The sequence below is a fragment of the Brassica rapa genome, chromosome A09 (genome assembly GCF_000309985.2).
Source record: "Brassica rapa cultivar Chiifu-401-42 chromosome A09, CAAS_Brap_v3.01, whole genome shotgun sequence".
NCBI classification, from domain to species: Eukaryota; Viridiplantae; Streptophyta; class Magnoliopsida; order Brassicales; family Brassicaceae; genus Brassica; species Brassica rapa.
The window spans coordinates 32775995-32795765 of NC_024803.2; the positions used below are offsets into that span (position 1 = coordinate 32775995).

A 19771-nucleotide genomic window follows, 5' to 3' on the forward strand; every position below is an offset into this window, starting at 1 on the left:
ATATTTGAGAGTTTCCTTAAGATGATCATACATACGTGGCATTGAGTTTAGTAACAGAATAGCTTGAACTTCTTCTGAGACATCCACGTTCAAGTTACTTAGGTCTGCTACTAACTTTAGAAAATCATCAACGTTTGCATCTATGTCCTTAGAATCGTTCATCTTGAACGTGTAGAACTTATGTTGTAAGTAGATACGATTCGGCAAAGAGGTTTCTGTGTACAGCGTGTTTAATGCGGTCCACATTGCAGCAGCGGTTTCACAATGGCTGATCTTCCGTAGAACTTGGTTACCTACGTTGACGATGATGAGATCTTTGGCTTTCTCCGACTTTTCAAGTTTAACGGGATCAATTTTTGAGCTTGATTCCGTAGTTCCATCTCCTGTGACTTTCGTATCTCCTTCTGCTTCCTCTTTTGGCGGATCCAACAGAAGGTTCTCATCAGTTAGAATGTCCTTTAGCCCTAGGACTCCAAAGTGAGCCATCATACGAACTTTCCACAGCGAGAAATCTCCAGTTCCTTCGAACCTATCAATTTCGATCCTGGTTTTCCCCATCCCTTAAGCACCTGCAATCTAACCTGGATTGCTCTGATACCACTTGTTAGGAATTCAATCCAACTTGTGCTTATGGAACTCAACGATCAATTTGATAACAAACTCTGTTCTTGGTTTTATTAACTTTAAAGGTTTCTTTAGAACACAATATAGATCACAAGACAACTCTTATGCAAATAGCAAAGCCTAACTTGTTCTTTCTATATCTTGTATTCTGTGTATATTCGGATAATCCTAAAAGCTATGACTACCTCCCTATTTATAGTCCCCAGACTTTCCTATTACTAATTGCCTTAGCAATTTAGTTTAACCGACATAATAACGTGAAAAGGAAAACTAACGTCTTTCCTTTATTGTGCAGGTATAGCTTATTGGGCTGAGATTGAGTTTGGCCCATATTCTCACAGAGGAGAAAGACAAGAAGAAGAGAGACGTCACAGTTCGAGCAATAGAGGATAATATATGAGCTAATATTACTCATTCAATGGTTCATATATGAGCTTTATATGTTAAAATCAAAGGAATACTAATTTTACCATATAAACTTGATACCATTTCCAAATTTACTTTTAAATGATTAACACTTTCATAAATGTCTTACATTTTTGACAAAAAAAAAGACTGTACTAATCATCCTAAAGAATTTATAAAACATTTGTAAAGATGTGTATACGTATGGAATAGTTTATTTTTCTGGTAAGCCTCTTAAGTCTTAAGCTTCGCTATCTGCGCGGATGTTTGTTTTTACTTTTTTTTTTATAAATAAATATTTATTTGTATAAGTGATAATATATATTTTTAAATTTATCCGTTCAAATAATTGTTTAATATAACATTTTTAAAAATACTAATTTTATAGTTTATATTGTGATTTTTTTTTCATCAACAAACAGACTCATATAGATTCTATAGTTTATATTGTGATATCATCCATATTTTTAGAATCTGACCAGACGATTGAGTAAAAACTTGTTAGTATTATTTTGAACAAGTTACCGCTATGATAAAATTGGTAGACACGCTGCTCTTAAGAAGCAATGATAGAGCATCTCGGTTCGAGTCCGAGTAGCAGCATAAAATCTTATAAAAGAGATATTATAAGTTTTATAATCAAATTAATAACAAATGTATTTTTATTTTTTGGAAGCATGCAACCGCACGGGTATTTATTTTCACTTTTTATAACTAAATTATTCTTTTTATTCATAATTTTTATAATATATATTTATAATTTACATGTATGATATAATTGTTTTAAAATGGCATTTTAAAACATAAAATTCTATTTATCATAATAAATAAATATATTTTTGTTTTTCTACCATCAATTATATCATCTATATTTTTTATCATATTTATTTTATCGTATTTATAAATAATTGGACTTTTAGTTATATTAAATATACTACCAATAATATATTAACAGATTAATTTGTATTTTATTTATATGTTGTGAAATTTTTTATTTTGTGGTTTTTCTTTCTATTTATTAAATAATAAGAAATATAACTACATATGTTTAAAACAATATTATGGATCATTTTTATAAATGATGAAAATGATGTTACAGAAATTACTGATACTCTCTGATTTTATTCACATATTTTCGTATCTATTTATTAGATTAGTTACAAAAAATTTATAATCAAAATTTGAAATTGAAAATATATATTTATATTTCCGTTTATGAAAGAATGTGAAAAGGAAGATATTAAGGTGTAATCTTAATTAAATTATATAGTATCATATATTGGTAAGCTAGATTATAGGAAGTATGTAGTTTGGACTAAAAAAATGAATGAATTCAATTTTTAAACAATTGGTTTTTAATCATAATTTAAAAAGTATCTACATGACTTTTTTTGATATATTAATGCTCAAATTATTTTTAAATAATTATTTATTTCTTCGAAAAGACAAGAATTATTAAAAATATGTTTATTTAATTTTCAGTGTCGTTAGATTGTAAATATTGTTCAAGTTTAATGGTTAGTCTTAATTTATACTTTACTTTTAATATATTAGATTCGAGTTATATATATGTTCGAGTTATGATTGATTAATTATACTTCAGTTTTTTTTTAAATTTGTATAACTTTGTATATATGAATTTATTTTGAATGTAAATTTATTTCAGATTTAGTTAATAATACTTCATATTCAATTACTTTTAGATATCACATCAAAATAAATATCAAATTGGATATTTGAATTATTTAATTATGTTTCAAAAACTATTATCAGATATTTGAGTTTGTCTTTTTTAGATTTTTGGATTTTGTAAGGATATTCATTTGGATTTGTGGCGAATTAGGTTAATAAACCAGTAATCCGAAAACCACACTTCAAAATTCATTCAAATATTTTTAAAGATTACATATTCAGATTTTCGGTTCAAATTTGGATATTTGGGTTCACTTACAAATGGTCAGGCCTAAGTACACGACTTACTTTTTATTTCTAACGTGTGTGTATATATAAAGCTGGGATAATTTACTTCACATTAACGGAACATGTTCTTCTTCTTTTTTTGTCAACACGGAACATGTTCTTCAGTAAATGAAATGTACATTGATGTTCTATGATTGTTATTATGATTCCTATCTATACATTCATATAAGCCCTGTCAGTATAATAACGAAGGTAAACTCCAAAGATTGAAAAGAGCCGAAGCAAGCAACAGAAACCAACACAAGAAAGCCAATGTAGCCGATACTTGGTATTGGCTACAGAGGTTATCACCGCAGATGGGTGCACCCATAGACGAAAGCAGCTCGGTTGCACTGGCTACACCACATGCCCCACCCAGTGAAAGAAACGACATTACCTGTGTTACAAAGAATAATGATGATATTACAATACGCAGCTATACATTAGGAAGATTAATAAAGCACTCTTTTTTTTTTTTTTGCTTACGGTATCACCGGCGAGAACCATGGATAGAAGTCTTGGTTCATGCGGAAGTTGTTTGAGTAAAACAGAGTATGAATCGGCCAGTGCAAGTGAGATGCTCCATGGAGTTACAAAAGCCATCACAGTCGTCAAATAGCTTCAAGAAAATATCAAATTCAAATATTTATGAATGGAATACGCAAAGCAAGTTTGTTTTATTTAACTGTCTCTAAGAACCTAAAACCAAAACAAGCAACCACTAACTAATCATGGAACCAAACCCTATCCTCTTATGTTTAATTTGATCAAAACCACCAACAGAGACCAAACCTTATCCTCAAATGTTCAATCAAAATTCAGAATTTCCAACAATTATGTGTCGATAATACAAAACAGAGAGAAACCCTTGTCCAAATTTCACATATTTTGTTTCTAAGAATCATCTTTCCATCGATTCAAGAAATTTTCAGAACCCAGAAAGTCGCAGGAGGACAATAGTACAGAACCTCTTATCATGATCGAACAAGAACATGGAGGAAACGTGTAGGGGAATTACCAGAAGGTAGTGAAGTCATAGAAGTCGTAATCCAAACACATGAAGATGAGAGAAGCGGAAGAGAAGATGATTTGGCCGAAACGGAGAGCGAAACTGGCGCTGGTGCCGAACGATCCCGGCACATGCTCCATCCCCCCTGCTCTTTCTCTCCACATAACAAAAAGAAGAAGCATCAATTCAACTCACTTTCCTGGAAAATTCGTAGCAGAAAGAAAAGAAAAAAAAAAGCTTTCTTCATCCATACCTGTGACGACGCCAACTGTACTCTGTTTCCCCTTTATTCTCTTTTTGCTTTGCTGTTTTACAAATATTAATTACTTCATAAACTACTAACGTTTTTTTAATTTATAATGGGCAATATAAATATGTGTTATTTAGTTTAATTTTTGTTGTCAATGTTATTTAGTTTTTATTGTTGAAAAATATGTATGTATTTCCATTAAATGTAATATTTATCAAGCAATAGATGGGAACAAATTGTCTGATTTTGAATAATTGTTGATGCTTATTATATGCTAATTACTACTTGTGTTGTATATTGAATATATTTAGGGTATGACTGGTTTTCCCGCTACCACCCGCAAACGCAGCTTTTGCAGTTAGTAGCGGTTGCTGGCGTTTTGCAACAATCGCTCAAACTGCTCTAAACCGCTCCAAATCGCTCCAAATCGCTCTGAACCTCATAAATTCAAAAGCTGGTTCCAGCTAGCGTTTGCGGTTGCGGGCGTTTGCGGGAGGATAAAAAATTTTTTTTTTTTTTCAAAACAATATAAATACAAAAATAAAAAAATTCAATAAAAAAATTAAAGTGAAATTATAAAAATGCTAAAATATATCAATTAAATTTTAATTAATATTATAAAACTTTAAAATAAAAATATTTTCTATATTTTTAAAAAAATTAAACTATAACTTTCTAAATATAAATTTTATATTTATTATAATATTATTATTTTTGATATTTTTATAATTGTATAAAATGTAAATATTATAAATTTATTATTTAACAGCTGCTGCATTTGGTAGTTAACCAGTCATAAGTATCCCGCAAACGCACAAATTTCTAACCGCAGAACCAGTCGTACAAATCTCTTAAAACCGCTAGAAACCGCAACCACCCGCATCCGCAAACTCCCGCAACCGCAACCGCAACCGCTGCGGTTAAACCAGTCAGGCCCTTAGTAGGATGGCTCTCAATCAGCCACCAAACGTATAACTTTCTTTTTTTAATACTTTCTTATCTATTAATATATTGACCAGAATTGACACTTTTTATGGCTTTATGCGCTAGTTCCTATCCATCGACAAATGTAGTCCAACCATAAGAATCATATTAAAAACTTAGTCAACTTCGAATTAATTAAAGACAATACAAAATATATCAATGGTGGTCATCTATAATACTGAAACATACCATCACACCCAACTCGAATGCACCTAAACTTATTTTTATATAATTATAAAGGAAAATAATTGACAAGATATTTTCAAAATTAACAACTTCCAATTTTCATGATATCATAACGTGTAACCAATACGCAACTCATTCTTTGTTGTCTCGCTCAAATCCATGTTCCATTTCTTGCGGTTCATTAAACTCGCGTGTGAGTTTTATTTTTGCTTAATTTGGTTACTCGCGTGTGAGTTTGTAACTAGAGATTTTTTTTACTTTTTTGGTAAAATTTTTGTAACTAAAGAATTGATTTACTGAAACATAATATATCAAAATTTATATATTTATCGAGCACTTTCATTAATGTAAAAGTGAGGTTTCGATACAGTTTAACTAGGGTTTTAAAATCAAAAAGTGACTCAATCTGACCATACCAATTACCCCTTGGATCTTTACGTCTTTTGGTACCTTAAGCACCCAAGTTAGTATGGGGCGGTTAAAGACTCTCGAACACTTCGATCACTTCCGGTTGCTCTTTGTGATCTTCAACAAGACCTCTCTTCCACAGAAGCGACCGTGTTCTTGACGTTCTCCTTCGACAGAACTTCCTCGTCACCTCTGCCTCCGGCAAGCAAAGCCACTGTATTACCGTACCCAGTGGATCCACCACGACCCTTAGGGTACGAAGGGACAAAGAGAAACGGCACGCGTTCCCTCACAGAAGCAGAAATGTGACTGCTGCTTAACCGATCTCATCTTCTTCCTTGAAGATCACGCTTCCATCAGAACCAACCTGTTAAATGAACATTTCAATTTGACCTGTCTGTTTATTGCGGGAGAAGCAACACCAAAAATTGAGTGTGCAAGTGGGGCAGGTCATGAGCTTGGTGTTTTTAAAATACGGTGCGGTGTTGATACTGACGCTACCTGCCCTGACGCGGTGAAGAAAGTAGGCTCAGAGCAAAATTTCTTGCCGGTATACTTACCAGATTTAAATGAAAATGTATGAAGAGACACTGTCAATAGTCGGACACTGGTTCGCGGTACCAGTAGTCCCCTTGACCTCCATGTAGGTATTGCTCTTTATCTCGTAGTACGTTAGCCTCTTTGGTGGCTCTTGCCACCTTTATTTCCCGAAATATATATTTAAAAACCTAGGTTTAATCAATTTCCATAAAGAATAAACAACTAAATCTATGTCTATTGTAAGATTGCATGTTGCAACTGATAAATGGATTTATCTATGTCTATGAATTCAATCCTAAGAAGTAAGATAGATGAAACTCCTCATCCAACAAAAACAAAGGCCTTTTGGTAAAGTGGGTTTGTTTAGAGACAAATTCGGACTAAGTTCTAATTTTTCCCAGGAATATTCAGTTATTAAATATTGTTTGGTCGCGACATAACAACGCCTGAGGTGGGATGGATATATACATATACTTTTGCAATCTAAAATGCTAGGAAAATCAATGTTTTCTCCGGAAGCTATTGGAACCTGCTTCCTATTCGAAGCTTTGTTAGCCAAGGTGTTCTGTTAAACTAAATGTCCACCCTTTTTCTAGGATCACTTCCTCAACTCCGAAAATTTTTATGCTTATCTTTAAATTAGTATCCCCTACTACCAACAGTTTAGTTTTTATATACACATATCAGTTTTTTTCTTCCAATTAACAATTTTCTGATCAAGCTTCGAAACCAATCATCCATTATCGCATAACATTAGAGCAAAAAAAAAGAACTTGAAACGAAAAAGTATGTAATTAGGTGACATTCAACATGCTGTACATAATGCAACAAATGTAATGTTCTGAATAATACTAAACAGTTTTTATAACTAAACAATTGTAATTATCGAATCATACTTTTAAATAAATAAAACTTAAGAAGCAAAAAGAAAGGGCACTCAGAATGAGTAGGAGGTATTGATTCATCATGAATCAGATGACATAAACAATCCTCATCATGCCTTTTCTTTTATTCTTCCTTTCAAAAGATGACGCACAAAACATTTCAAAACATTCAGCAGAAACAAATTAAGAAAAAAAAACAGACAAAGGATTCCTCTCAGACAAATGCCTCGTTTGTCCCCATGATTTAAAGAATGGATTAATCGGACTCGTCATCTATGTTTGTTCATCACTGAGAAACATATTTCCTTCGTTCGCAAATCAAACACAAGAAAATAAATCAAATAGAGACTAAATAGATATGAAATCGAAATCGAATCAATTAACAAGACGAATATAAAAACAAAAACAAAAAATTGAAAAGGATTTCCCTCAGACAAATGCCTCGTTTGTCCCCACGATTTATAGAATGGATTGATCGGACTCGTCATCTATGATTTGTTCATCACCAAGAATGTAACAGCCCGATCCCCCGGCGTCCGACCGGGGTTATCGAAGGGGCGTTATGGACACGTGTCTACTCATTTAGACAACCCTACGTATCCCGTTACTGGTCCCGAGAGACGAGCGCATAACCTTCTTTGAAATACCGTCACACCCACATCCATATACTTCTACTTACAGTCCTGCGCACAGGAAAAAATGGAAATGGAGGGGTGAGCAACAAGTTACTCAGTGAAGTGGCTCTAGACCAGCCTGCCCGCATGACACTCTATACTACTCTATGCGGGAACTAGGACCGACTAGCCACTACAATCAGTTAATGCATTTTATCATTTCCTATCGTCATCTGTAATTTCCACATTAACTTCCATTCATTTCTAACAACCTAGTGATCAATCAATACAATGATCTCACTCATTGCCACACAGGTCAAACCCTAGACTTAACCGACTCATCTTACCAGTCCAACTCGATCCTATGACACCTTTAACTCCCCGTTACCCGACCATGATGCACGTTTTTATATCCCGCCTCTCGCGGTTGGCACACGTTCTTTTCATCAGTGGGTAGTCCCAACTAGGCTTCTACCCCATATTCATGTGGATTCGCCACATCTCCTATGGGTGCTTCCATATTCATGTGGATTCGCCACATCTCCTATGGATACCTAGCGTGAACTGCTGCCACACATACTTTTCCTCAGTGGGTAGCCCCCCACTAGGCTTCTACCCCATATTCATGTGGATTGGCCACATCTCCTATGGGTGCTTCCATATTCATGTGGATTCGCCACATCTCCTATGGATACCTAGCGTGGACTACTTACCCCACCTACTTTCCTTAGACTCTCTATATGCTTTCCCACCCATGCTTAACCTTAACATCATTCTTTCATACTTTTACTTATCCTTTCACTTCCTTATCGTTTCCACTTAACCCTTCTCATTCCCAATTACTCCCCTTTTCATTCATACTTGTACTTGGACTCAATCACTAGACGCCACCCGTTATCGGTGTCACACACAATACACATCGCATTCAAGTTCTACTTCAATAACTTTTATAATCACTGCTCACCTATCATCCTAGCATTTATTTCTCTCTAGCATCCTAACTTCAATCACAACAACACATGGGACATCACAACCAAACATACAAGTATCAACTACCAATCAACCATTACCACAACAATTCAATTCAGTTCATCAAGTCCCATTTATCAGTATGAGGGTTCTTATGCATCATGATCCATTCATCTATCATCCTAGCAATACCATGTACTATCAACCTAACTCCCAAACAGGGTCTAAGCAAACCTAACTCCAACATATAGGAGTATACAGAACCATGAAAGAAGGTTGGGTTCGAAACACTCCACCTTAGCCTAGATCTGGATCTGGAAACAAGGATGAAGAGATCTGAACAGATCTGGAACAACTAAACAAGAGAGAGACGAGATCTGGTCACCACCACCACGGCTGCAACCACCACCACCATCACCACATGGCACCGGCGAGGAGGAGGGAGAGAGGAGAGAAAGAGAGGCGTGAGAGAAGAAGAGGGAAGAGGGAAAAGAGAAGCTTGACGGCTAGGGTTTCCAAGTCTCTCTAAATCTCTGCAGAGCTTCGCTCAAGTTTCAGAAAATGAGAGAAAAGAATGGGCTGCATCTCTTTATAAAGGAAAGGGTGAAGGGAACCCTAGGTTTTTTGTGAAATGGGCCGTAGAGAAGCCCATTCTTTTATGAAAATTTTTGGGCCAGGAACCGGGCCGTTACAATTCTCCCCCACTTGAATGGAATTCGTCCCCGAATTCTATATGTCGATACTCCAACTCTAACATCCTGAACCCGAATGGGTAAACAACTCGTCCTTTGAAATCTAATGGTTCATGCAACAGACCAGGTTCCATATTCCTCACGGAGATCCAACGTCCTCTTAATTCCCAAATCGATTCTCCATCAGCGTTCTCATCCCTAGATTGTTTTCATCTCATATGCATTTCCACATCACCACCACTCTTGTCGACGTAATTCTCTGATGGTCATGTACCTCTTCTATCCTTTCGTACAGCAGCTCATCATCAACAATTATATCTGCTAAGCGGTTTCTTGGATCATCTCAGGCTCGAGATTCTGATCTCCCCCACTTTGGTCCTACATAAGGGATTCAACATGGTTGTTCATACAATCCTCATAGGGGATATCCATTTGCTTGAGTCATAGCTAATGTCTTGCATGGATTCAACTAATATCTGATCCATTAACCAACTTCCTCTCTAAGCTCCACACACATGTACATCACATAGGTTGATTGCCATGTCCTTGGCGACCCAACAACAAAAATATATTGTTATCATATTCCATTTCCATTTTGACACATAAAACTCTTGCATCAATCATATACGGCCTCACATCCCACTATTCTCAACTAACAAGTCTTAGTTGCAAAGCTCCATTAAAACCCTCTTGGCAGTTCCTCTTCGAATCCGGATAAATCTGTTTGCTGCCCACTACAATGGCCATTGCGACCGATAAACTTGTCCCATGATCTCTTCCTTCACCGTTGTGTGGTACCCAACCACATCTCCGTTGATTAACTTAGCGAGCACTTCATCTCATGAAACTTAACGAGCTACTCCACACCGAACATATCCTCGTCCTCTGAGTCCTTCGGTCTGGCCATGTTTTCCTTGATGAACGAACCTCCTATCATAGCCCTACTAGTTGTACTGGTTATACTGGTAGTACGCTCCCATCCATTATCACCTAGTGTGGTTCTTCTCGCACTTCCACTCTTGTCACAACGAAACCGCCTTGTGTTAATGACGATGTCGCAAGTTCTCCTTGGGCTCTGAGTATGTGATGCTTGGTTAGCCTATGATCTTCTTACACCAAACAATAGCTCTGCACCCTTTTAGATTAGTTCATGATCCCAGTAATCTTGCACGTTACAACTATTCTTCAGATCGGTTCTCATTTCCTTCAGGAAGCTGTGAATCAGTTCTCGCCCCCCTTAGAGAGTGCCTGACAATCTCCTCAGGGGTTATATCTTTATTGTATTCCCTTACAATCATGTCTCTCGGGCAGATATCCTAGAACTAACCCTCCATTAGATATATGTCATTCTTCGGGAAATACTTTCATTGACCTATGGCCTCAACTTGTTTCACTGCACCTCTAATGTTCCTCTAAACTCATGATATCCGCCACAACCTTCACGCTCTCGGTAGTTACATTAGTCGGGTTTCCATCTCTGGCTTTCCTCCAACCACTCCAACTCATGTGTCTGGCGATGGAACTTCATCAATGGACGTCACCGATGGGGTACCACCTTTCTCTTTATGATGCGCTGAGTCCGAGTGTAGTTCGGGTTCCACCATGCAGGTCCACGATACCCGTAATTGTCACTCTGGTCGATACTGGTTGTCGAAGACATCCTTCAAGTAGACATCCGATCAGAACCATAATAGAAGTATAGATATAGTGGGTGGTTTTGAAATCGTTCATAACTTTCAGAAAAATCACAACTTTCAGAAAAATCAAAACTTTTCACACACTCTTTTCTTTTAGTTAAAACAATTCTCTCTTTTCTTTTTTTTTTTTTTTTTTTTTTTTAAACGTCGGAAATGCCGATCCCTTAGGACAGAACTAAGGGATCTTAACCCGCTCTGATACCAATTGTAACAGCCCGATCCCCCGGCGTCCGACCGGGGTTATCGAAGGGGCGTTATGGACACGTGTCTACTCATTTAGACAACCCTACGTATCCCGTTACTGGTCCCGAGAGACGAGCGCATAACCTTCTTTGAAATACCGTCACACCCACATCCATATACTTCTACTTACAGTCCTGCGCACAGGAAAAAATGGAAATGGAGGGGTGAGCAACAAGTTACTCAGTGAAGTGGCTCTAGACCAGCCTGCCCGCATGACACTCTATACTACTCTATGCGGGAACTAGGACCGACTAGCCACTACAATCAGTTAATGCATTTTATCATTTCCTATCGTCATCTGTAATTTCCACATTAACTTCCATTCATTTCTAACAACCTAGTGATCAATCAATACAATGATCTCACTCATTGCCACACAGGTCAAACCCTAGACTTAACCGACTCATCTTACCAGTCCAACTCGATCCTATGACACCTTTAACTCCCCGTTACCCGACCATGATGCACGTTTTTATATCCCGCCTCTCGCGGTTGGCACACGTTCTTTTCATCAGTGGGTAGTCCCAACTAGGCTTCTACCCCATATTCATGTGGATTCGCCACATCTCCTATGGGTGCTTCCATATTCATGTGGATTCGCCACATCTCCTATGGATACCTAGCGTGAACTGCTGCCACACATACTTTTCCTCAGTGGGTAGCCCCCCACTAGGCTTCTACCCCATATTCATGTGGATTGGCCACATCTCCTATGGGTGCTTCCATATTCATGTGGATTCGCCACATCTCCTATGGATACCTAGCGTGGACTACTTACCCCACCTACTTTCCTTAGACTCTCTATATGCTTTCCCACCCATGCTTAACCTTAACATCATTCTTTCATACTTTTACTTATCCTTTCACTTCCTTATCGTTTCCACTTAACCCTTCTCATTCCCAATTACTCCCCTTTTCATTCATACTTGTACTTGGACTCAATCACTAGACGCCACCCGTTATCGGTGTCACACACAATACACATCGCATTCAAGTTCTACTTCAATAACTTTTATAATCACTGCTCACCTATCATCCTAGCATTTATTTCTCTCTAGCATCCTAACTTCAATCACAACAACACATGGGACATCACAACCAAACATACAAGTATCAACTACCAATCAACCATTACCACAACAATTCAATTCAGTTCATCAAGTCCCATTTATCAGTATGAGGGTTCTTATGCATCATGATCCATTCATCTATCATCCTAGCAATACCATGTACTATCAACCTAACTCCCAAACAGGGTCTAAGCAAACCTAACTCCAACATATAGGAGTATACAGAACCATGAAAGAAGGTTGGGTTCGAAACACTCCACCTTAGCCTAGATCTGGATCTGGAAACAAGGATGAAGAGATCTGAACAGATCTGGAACAACTAAACAAGAGAGAGACGAGATCTGGTCACCACCACCACGGCTGCAACCACCACCACCATCACCACATGGCACCGGCGAGGAGGAGGGAGAGAGGAGAGAAAGAGAGGCGTGAGAGAAGAAGAGGGAAGAGGGAAAAGAGAAGCTTGACGGCTAGGGTTTCCAAGTCTCTCTAAATCTCTGCAGAGCTTCGCTCAAGTTTCAGAAAATGAGAGAAAAGAATGGGCTGCATCTCTTTATAAAGGAAAGGGTGAAGGGAACCCTAGGTTTTTTGTGAAATGGGCCGTAGAGAAGCCCATTCTTTTATGAAAATTTTTGGGCCAGGAACCGGGCCGTTACAAAGAAACCCTTTCCCTTGTTACACACGAGAACAAAACCAATTCGGAACGAAAGAGATATGAAACAGAAACAGAAACTGAAACCATTAACAAAAACAATGCTAAACGGACATATGAACAAAGCAGAGTCTAGTAATGAGATACGATGTCGGAGAAAAGACAATATGTTTATAACCGGCGGAGAGAAGTATTTATATTAAAGCCAAACTAGGGTTAAGGTTTTTGGGACCGTCCCTACATAAACAACACGAAGTTTATTTTTTAAAATAGGAACAGCGCGTAGTTCTGTTTCTTTCGTGAATTGACTCCGCGTGTGCGTCTGCGAAACGGTGGAAGACATTTGTCTTCTGAACAAACGACACGAAGTCTAAATTACTGAAATCTGAACAGTGTGCAGTTTTATTTTTTCTTTGTGCAGAAACAGCGTGCAGTTTATTTATCCTTTTGCTATATCCGAATGACAAACATTCAATACGAAACAGAATCCATACAAGCAATTTTTACACATAGAAGTTCGTCTTATTACAACATAGACAAACAAACAGTTGGAAAAAAATGTGATTCATTTTTTTGTAATGTGGAACATTGATTGAGCTTCACGCCCTAGTATTTGGGTATGTAACAGAAGCAAGAACAAAGGAACACCAAAGATGTCCGAGGTTCTTGCTTGATTGAGAATTTATTATTGGACACAGCTTGGAGATGGGAAGTTGAATGGTGGTGATTATGAAACACGGATGATAAGAGCCCAAACAGGGTAGACAAGAAGAAGGATGATCCCCAAAGTGTTTGAAACTCCACGGGGCTGCGTGAACGAGTTCCTGAACCCACCTGACACTCTGATATGTTCTTGAAGAAGGTAACAACCAATGAAAAGGCTGATGACAGAGCCAATCCAGCCTCCGCGTATATGGTGAACAAGGAAGTGTGGAGAAACTACCAGCAGAAGGATCAGAGAACCAGGCATCTCAAGCCAATCTAGTACCACAAAAAAAAAAGACATTTTTAGTATTACCATTAGTGGGGGAAGTGACTTAAATGCAAAAAAAAATTAAAAAAAGACATATACCCCAAACTGTTTGAAACAACAATACCAAACATGTAAACGATAAGAGATGATGATGACCTGGGAAATGCTTAGGGAAGAAAAGTCTGAGTACAACTGCAACGAAAGCTATCCATTTCCCAACGTCTCCACTGATACCAGAAAGGGAAACTTTCACTTTAACCAATGCTATTTATAGACTGGAGTGTAAGAATAAGTTGTGAGGTTGTGTTACCTGAGGAAATTAAAAATGACACCAGGAAGGGTGAGGAAGATGTATGGAATCAAGAGTGAAGTAAGCATCTTGGTTCTCCAATTGGTACGATCCAATATCAACAAGTAACTGCATCACAACACCCAAAAACATATAATCATATCCAAATCTCCCTCAATAACAGAGTAACACAAAGTCGTTGCTAAAGATCTCAATCTATAATCTCGAATTCTCTCAATTTCGATTGACCCAAGATCACAATCGAAGAACCCACAAAGAAAAATAGAATCTTTCGTTCGTTCGTTGAGAAACTGAAACTCACATGGCGGAGAAAGAAGCGATCCATTTGACGAAGGAAACACCAAAGGCTAAACCACCAAGGTTCGAAACGTCGGTGAGGAGTTTCTTGGCAGCGATCTTGAGCTCCTCCACGTCGGAACTGACTAGAGCAACCTTATCCACGTCTGTCTTCATCGCCAGATAATCCACACGCCCCATACTTTGTAGACGATTCTCGATCTTCGTACGAAGATGATGATAAATTTAAAGGTTTTATATATGAATTTTGATTTTCTCTGAATTAAAAAGAAAATAATAATAATCGTCCAGCTAGGTTTTAGCTATCCAGATCGTCTTCTCAGCTTGTAAAATAATAATGATGATGATGATTGCTTTTTTGTTTGTCTCAATCTTGCCTGGTTTATCGGCGCGAGCCACTTGTGTTAACTGACGTGTCTATTTGTGATTGGCCGATGGTTGGGAGACAGGTTAAACCGCCACGTTTTTTAGATGTACCAGTTGCGTTCACCTATTCCTTCGGGTTGCGCGTTTCGGGTTATATATCTCTAGCTAGACCCATTATTTTAGAGGTTATATCAGAAACAAACATGAACAAAAAAAGTTTGAAATAAAATAAATTAAAAACAATAAGCTGAATTTTATAAATCTTTAGAAGGAACCAAAAACAGACCATTTAATTTTGTTTTTCTTTATTTTGTTAACTGAAATACGAAATATATTTATTTACTAATCTATTTACGTGAATTCTATAGTTTTGTTTTTCTCCATTGACAATAATATATGATGCGGACCAAATTTCTTGCTTTTTAACAACACAAAATTTTTGTTTTTAACATTGAAATCAAGATTATATATATAGATGGTGAATAAAAGTCGTCTTTTCCACAAGTAGATTAGTTTATCACTTTATCCAAACCGTTGTCACTAAAAATAAATATTTTTGTTATCTTATATATTAAAACAGAAATCACAACCTTGATTCATGTGTAATTTTTTTAAAAATGGATCTAATGGACCTATTCATATTCATACTACATTTTAGTTCCGACTAATAATAAATAGAATTTTAAAATATTTTAATCATAATATCTTTTGATATCTTTTCATTTTAAATATAAATATATTTATTTTAAAATTCTAACAAATCTGTTTAAAAAGATTTTTACAAGATCTTCATTTTTGAAATTATATTTAAATATTTTCACTAATTTTGAAATTAGTTTAAAATATTATTATACATTAATATATTCAGTTATATAACATGAAAAATAAAAAATCTATAATACTTTATTTATTATATAATCATAATCAATCATATTAAAATAAAATTATTATATTGAACTAAATATAATAAAATTGCATTAAATTTATATATTTATATATTTAATTTTCGTAATTATAAAATATTTATGTTCAAAATAAAATCTAATATGTTGGTAAGATGGGTTAACAAGATAAAATATATAATAAAAAGTAGCAAATACATAAGGTTTAAAAAATTAATTAATTATAATATGTAAATTATAAAATTATTCTATTTGAAATAGTTATATAAATATTTAAATATATAATAACATTAAAAATATATATCACTTATATTTTAAAACAATAATTTATATATAAAAAGGTAAAAACAAATACCCGTGGTCAAAATCTAGTTTCATATTATTTTCTGCATCTTGGGATTTAAATAAAGCGGCTGATTAGTTGCTCTGTGCCTTTGCTGAATTGTTCACACAATGACGTACTCTTATTGAACTACAATTTCTAGAAGACCGGAATTTTCAACAAGTTAGTACTCCTATATCTTTGTGTCAAAATGATAAAAAAAAAAGAGGTTATGACCAAAAATAAAGTACTATAAGAAAGATTCATATTCGTTAAATACTATAATAAAAGTTTTCAACCTTTTACATTATCAAAAACAAAAAATAAAATTCAATAAGTACAAGATGCATGTTCTGATCTATGTATAGTACTACTATTAGCGTCGTTGACATCTTCCATCGACCATCTTTGCTTCATGCGAATCACAGACCTGTGTCTTGAATTTGCATCCGAACTTGTTGCTGATGGACCACTTTCGCGGCCTAGCATTCGCCACATACAAACGTTCCTTATCAATCTTTGCGATCACTTCCTTCAAGTTCAAATATTCGCTTTCTAGATGGTACAAACGCGTCCGCATCGCATCCATATCCAAGCGAAGCACCTCATTCTCCTTCACCACTTTCTCCCATACCCCAAAGTCCACCTTTGCCTCTCCCGCCGTTTCACCACCGTCTTCTTCCGTCACTGCCGTTACTAACGTCCGTAGCTGAAGTTGCTCCAAGAACAAGACTTTTACGACGGCTCGTAGTGGCAGACGCTCGTTTTGCGCTGCGTGTGTGCAACCTTCTATAGTCAGCTTTTGAAAGTCCATCACACTACATATCTTCTCCCTCTCTGCCTCCAATATCCTTGGATGCGACTATAATTAACAAAAACAATGACCTTTACATCAGGTGCTGTGGTGTAGTGGTTATCACGTTTGCCTTACACGCAAAAGGTCTCCAGTTCGATCCTGGGCAGCACCATTATTTTTAATTTTAAAAACGTTTTTTATAATGTAAAAATCACCTTGAGATATATATCGATGGCTCTGTAGAGTCCGTCATCATATAGCCTTGCTTCATCTGGTAGCGAAACCGCTAAGCTGTAGAATCTTTCCGGTTTGAGATTAGAGTCCGATGCGATTTCGCAAAGAACTCCGTCGATGAGTTTCCCAACCACAGTCAACGACGGAGATGATAAAAATGATACGGCGTCGTTTTCAAGAAAGTGGCGGATGAGTCTCTCCACAAGGTCAATATCGTATAACGTTTCGTTGAGGTACGAGTAACTTGGGATGAGCAGATCGTCAAGCGTAGCTTTCTCCAAATGCGAACCGATCTTTATCTCAAGAACGGTGCGGCATTTCTCGGAGGTGTTGAGGATGATGGCTGATCGTAAAAGGCCGAAGAGAGACCTAGTCGTTGAGGTTGCGGAGGAGTTATGTATCGGGAGATAAGAGATGATCGTCTCCAGCAACTCTCTCTGTTGGTTCTCCGAAGCTATGGTAGATGAAGCTGATGACCTTGACGTGATTAACGGAATGTGTTTCTTGGCGTAGCGAATCAGAGAGGTCTCTACTATGTTGTCACTCAGACCTTTGGCTTTCATTGCTTGTACTACACGTTTGAAGATCGGGAAGCTCAGTTCCAACAGATCTTCGGACAAAACCTTGCTATGTTGTTTCGTCGAGTTGTTCATTGGCCAGCCGAACAGCGAAGGATCGGCTGATGAAGAAGCTATGGAGACGATGGAGTCTATGCACTGTTTCGTTATACCGATTGATTCCGCTAGAGAAGTGACTGGTTCGCACGCTTTTAGGGCTGCAATTGTTTCTTGTGTGTTACTCAAGACAGAGTGTGAAAGAAAGTTCTCCGTCGTCAGAATTAGATTGTCCGCTGAGTACTCTTCCGTCATTTCTAGCTCCTCGGCGGCGCAGCGGAGTAGAACGGCTGTGGAAGCAGAGAGGTTGACTTTGACGCCGTAGCATACCTTTACAACCATCTCGAAAATCTCTGGACCTCCGGGGAAATTCTCAAGCTTTATGTGAAGGGTATAACCGTCTCCATCTTCTTCATGGCGTTTCTTCTTCTTCTCATCACTCTGTCCTTGCTCTGTAATGAGCTGGTGAAGTTTTCTGCTTTTAGACATTAGAAGGAACTGAAAGGGACACAAAATCTCAGCTTAGTTTGTAAGAATTCTTTGAAATTCAGACAACGAAGTTGTTTAAGTTTTTCAGACCTTATTGAGATGATATGTCATATCATCCACTTCTATTTCCATGTCACTAGATAAGCCAGTGGTACAAAACCTGCACTCAAAAAAACACAAGAAGATGAGCATTTTTAAGTTCATAATCTGACTATTGTAATCTTTGTCTTCTTCTCACCATGCTTGTCCCTTTGAGCTCTGCTTCTCTGCCCCCATTGGAGAAGTTGTTCCTTGCTTTGATGCAAATCTCTCCTTGGAAGTGGAAAATTCTTATAAATCAATGGACAGATAATATCCGGGTTTGGGAAAAGTGGATCAATTTGCGTCTTTCTTAATAAATATTTATGTCTTTTACTTTTTATATTATAAAGAAGTTAATTTTTTAATATTTGGGTGCAGAACAGCCAGAATCTCAAGAAATTGGGCACTGAAAAGAGGCAAAGTCATATTCATTTGTTAATCATAACACTAATCACTCCCCTCTCATTGTTGCATCATAATACTAATCACTCCCCTCTCATTGTTGCTTTCAGTTTCTTCTTTTTCAACTCCTGTTTGTGAATGCAAATGATTCTAACAAAATATTAGTTAGAATATAATAATAAAATAAAAAAATCTTCAAAAAATCATGATGTAAATGTGGAAGCAAAGATATAGCTGGTCAATATTTATTGTTTTTGTTTGTATACATAATGATGATGATTTCAACTCCTCAATCATGCTTTTGAAAGTTTGTTGGTACACAAAACATTACTACTCAGTATCATATCAATTCATGCTTACAAGACAATTCATTTATTCTTACTTGTACCCACCCTGTTCTGAGTTCTCTCTTTGTATGACTTGTTAAGTGAAAACTCATATACTATAGTTATGGATTAAACACTAGCAATGTTGTTTATGCTCATACGCTAGATAAATAATTAGTTTTGTTCAACTAACTTTGTTGATTAAACTAACAAGACATTGTCAGAGAAACAATCAGTCAACTGAATGTTTTACCACAACCACCAAAGTAGCCTCCATATAACAGTACAATACAAAATCTACATGACCAAGACATGATATGTGTGATTAATGCAGACAGGACATGTACTGACTGATTACGTAAGAGTCTGTCTTCTCCTTCATTGGCTGTCTTAAACAACTTAACCAATCAGTTTGTTGGGACAATATCAAGATTGGTCCATTTTTCACCCCACGCTTATACTGCCTTTGGAAG

General features: G+C 36.6%; 4 protein-coding genes and 4 non-coding genes across 13 annotated transcripts; 1 reads left to right on the forward strand and 7 right to left on the reverse strand.

Annotated features, from left to right (window-relative positions):
- Positions 1-2993: 2993 nt before the first annotated feature.
- Positions 2994-4476, reverse strand: LOC103841000 (CASP-like protein ARALYDRAFT_485429). Of its 5 annotated transcripts, none has more exons than XM_033281210.1 (4): positions 4251-4476; positions 4007-4142; positions 3475-3607; positions 2994-3385 (listed from the first exon to the last, which is right to left on the reverse strand). In XM_033281210.1, exons 2-4 carry the CDS (start codon positions 4135-4137, stop codon positions 3185-3187), a joined length of 465 nt encoding a protein of 154 aa, XP_033137101.1. In that variant the 5' UTR covers positions 4138-4142; positions 4251-4476; the 3' UTR covers positions 2994-3184. The 5 variants fall into 5 exon arrangements, with proteins under 5 accessions (XP_033137101.1, XP_033137100.1, XP_033137099.1 ...); XM_033281209.1 differs by having other exon boundaries at positions 4007-4147; XM_033281208.1 differs by having other exon boundaries at positions 4007-4151.
- Positions 4477-5190: 714 nt separating this feature from the next.
- LOC117127820 (oxygen-evolving enhancer protein 1-2, chloroplastic) lies at positions 5191-7106 on the reverse strand. Its single transcript, XM_033278492.1, is given in 8 exon segments — positions 5191-5835; positions 5838-5870; positions 5872-5956; positions 5958-6120; positions 6123-6336; positions 6339-6407; positions 6409-6523; positions 7096-7106. Coding segments are annotated over 8 exon segments (828 nt in total). The 3' UTR covers positions 5191-5697.
- A 196-nt stretch (positions 7107-7302) lies between these two features.
- On the reverse strand, positions 7303-7368 carry LOC117128724. Its single transcript, XR_004452118.1, has one exon. It is a non-coding gene; the product is annotated as a small nucleolar RNA Z105 (small nucleolar RNA).
- Positions 7369-7458: 90 nt separating this feature from the next.
- On the reverse strand, positions 7459-7544 carry LOC117128798. Its single transcript, XR_004452190.1, has one exon. It is a non-coding gene; the product is annotated as a small nucleolar RNA SNOR75 (small nucleolar RNA).
- Positions 7545-7673: 129 nt separating this feature from the next.
- LOC117128801 lies at positions 7674-7760 on the reverse strand. Its single transcript, XR_004452193.1, has one exon. It is a non-coding gene; the product is annotated as a small nucleolar RNA SNOR75 (small nucleolar RNA).
- A 5879-nt stretch (positions 7761-13639) lies between these two features.
- On the reverse strand, positions 13640-15116 carry LOC103841002 (cold-regulated 413 plasma membrane protein 2). The gene is made up of 4 exons (XM_009117512.3): positions 14771-15116; positions 14470-14577; positions 14316-14386; positions 13640-14167 (listed from the first exon to the last, which is right to left on the reverse strand). Exons 1-4 carry the CDS (start codon positions 14944-14946, stop codon positions 13914-13916), a joined length of 609 nt encoding a protein of 202 aa, XP_009115760.1. The 5' UTR covers positions 14947-15116; the 3' UTR covers positions 13640-13913.
- A 1294-nt stretch (positions 15117-16410) lies between these two features.
- LOC103841003 (BTB/POZ domain-containing protein At3g50840) lies at positions 16411-19767 on the reverse strand. Of its 2 annotated transcripts, XM_009117513.3 has the most exons (4): positions 18728-19767; positions 18580-18649; positions 17368-18498; positions 16411-17218 (listed from the first exon to the last, which is right to left on the reverse strand). In XM_009117513.3, the coding sequence occupies exons 1-4, from the start codon at positions 18763-18765 to the stop codon at positions 16733-16735; spliced, it is 1725 nt and encodes a 574-aa protein (XP_009115761.1). In that variant the 5' UTR covers positions 18766-19767; the 3' UTR covers positions 16411-16732. The 2 variants fall into 2 exon arrangements, with proteins under 2 accessions (XP_009115761.1, XP_033136989.1); XM_033281098.1 differs by having other exon boundaries at positions 18580-19767.
- On the forward strand, positions 17252-17324 carry TRNAV-UAC. The gene has a single exon. It is a non-coding gene; the product is annotated as a tRNA-Val (tRNA).
- Positions 19768-19771: the final 4 nt, after the last annotated feature.

Excerpts from the sequence above, each read along its gene's own strand:
- LOC103841000 (XM_018654239.2), bottom strand. The coding sequence starts at position 4,179 with ATGCTTCTTCTTTTTGTTATGTGGAGAGAAAGAGCAGGGGGGATGGAG. Across the intron at positions 3,608-4,006 it reads TATGACTTCACTACCTTCTG|CTATTTGACGACTGTGATGG; the intron begins GTAATTCCCCTA and ends ATTTTCTTGAAG. Across the intron at positions 3,386-3,474 it reads TGGTTCTCGCCGGTGATACC|GTAATGTCGTTTCTTTCACT; the intron begins GTAAGCAAAAAA and ends TTTGTAACACAG.
- LOC103841002 (XM_009117512.3), bottom strand. The coding sequence starts at position 14,946 with ATGGGGCGTGTGGATTATCTGGCGATGAAGACAGACGTGGATAAGGTT. Across the intron at positions 14,578-14,770 it reads ATCGCTTCTTTCTCCGCCAT|TTACTTGTTGATATTGGATC; the intron begins GTGAGTTTCAGT and ends GTTGTGATGCAG. Across the intron at positions 14,168-14,315 it reads CTTCCCTAAGCATTTCCCAG|ATTGGCTTGAGATGCCTGGT; the intron begins GTCATCATCATC and ends TTGTGGTACTAG.
- LOC103841003 (XM_033281098.1), bottom strand. The coding sequence starts at position 18,693 with ATGAACTTAAAAATGCTCATCTTCTTGTGTTTTTTTGAGTGCAGGTTT. Across the intron at positions 18,499-18,579 it reads TGACATATCATCTCAATAAG|TTCCTTCTAATGTCTAAAAG; the intron begins GTCTGAAAAACT and ends TGTCCCTTTCAG. Across the intron at positions 17,219-17,367 it reads CCATCGATATATATCTCAAG|TCGCATCCAAGGATATTGGA; the intron begins GTGATTTTTACA and ends TGTTAATTATAG.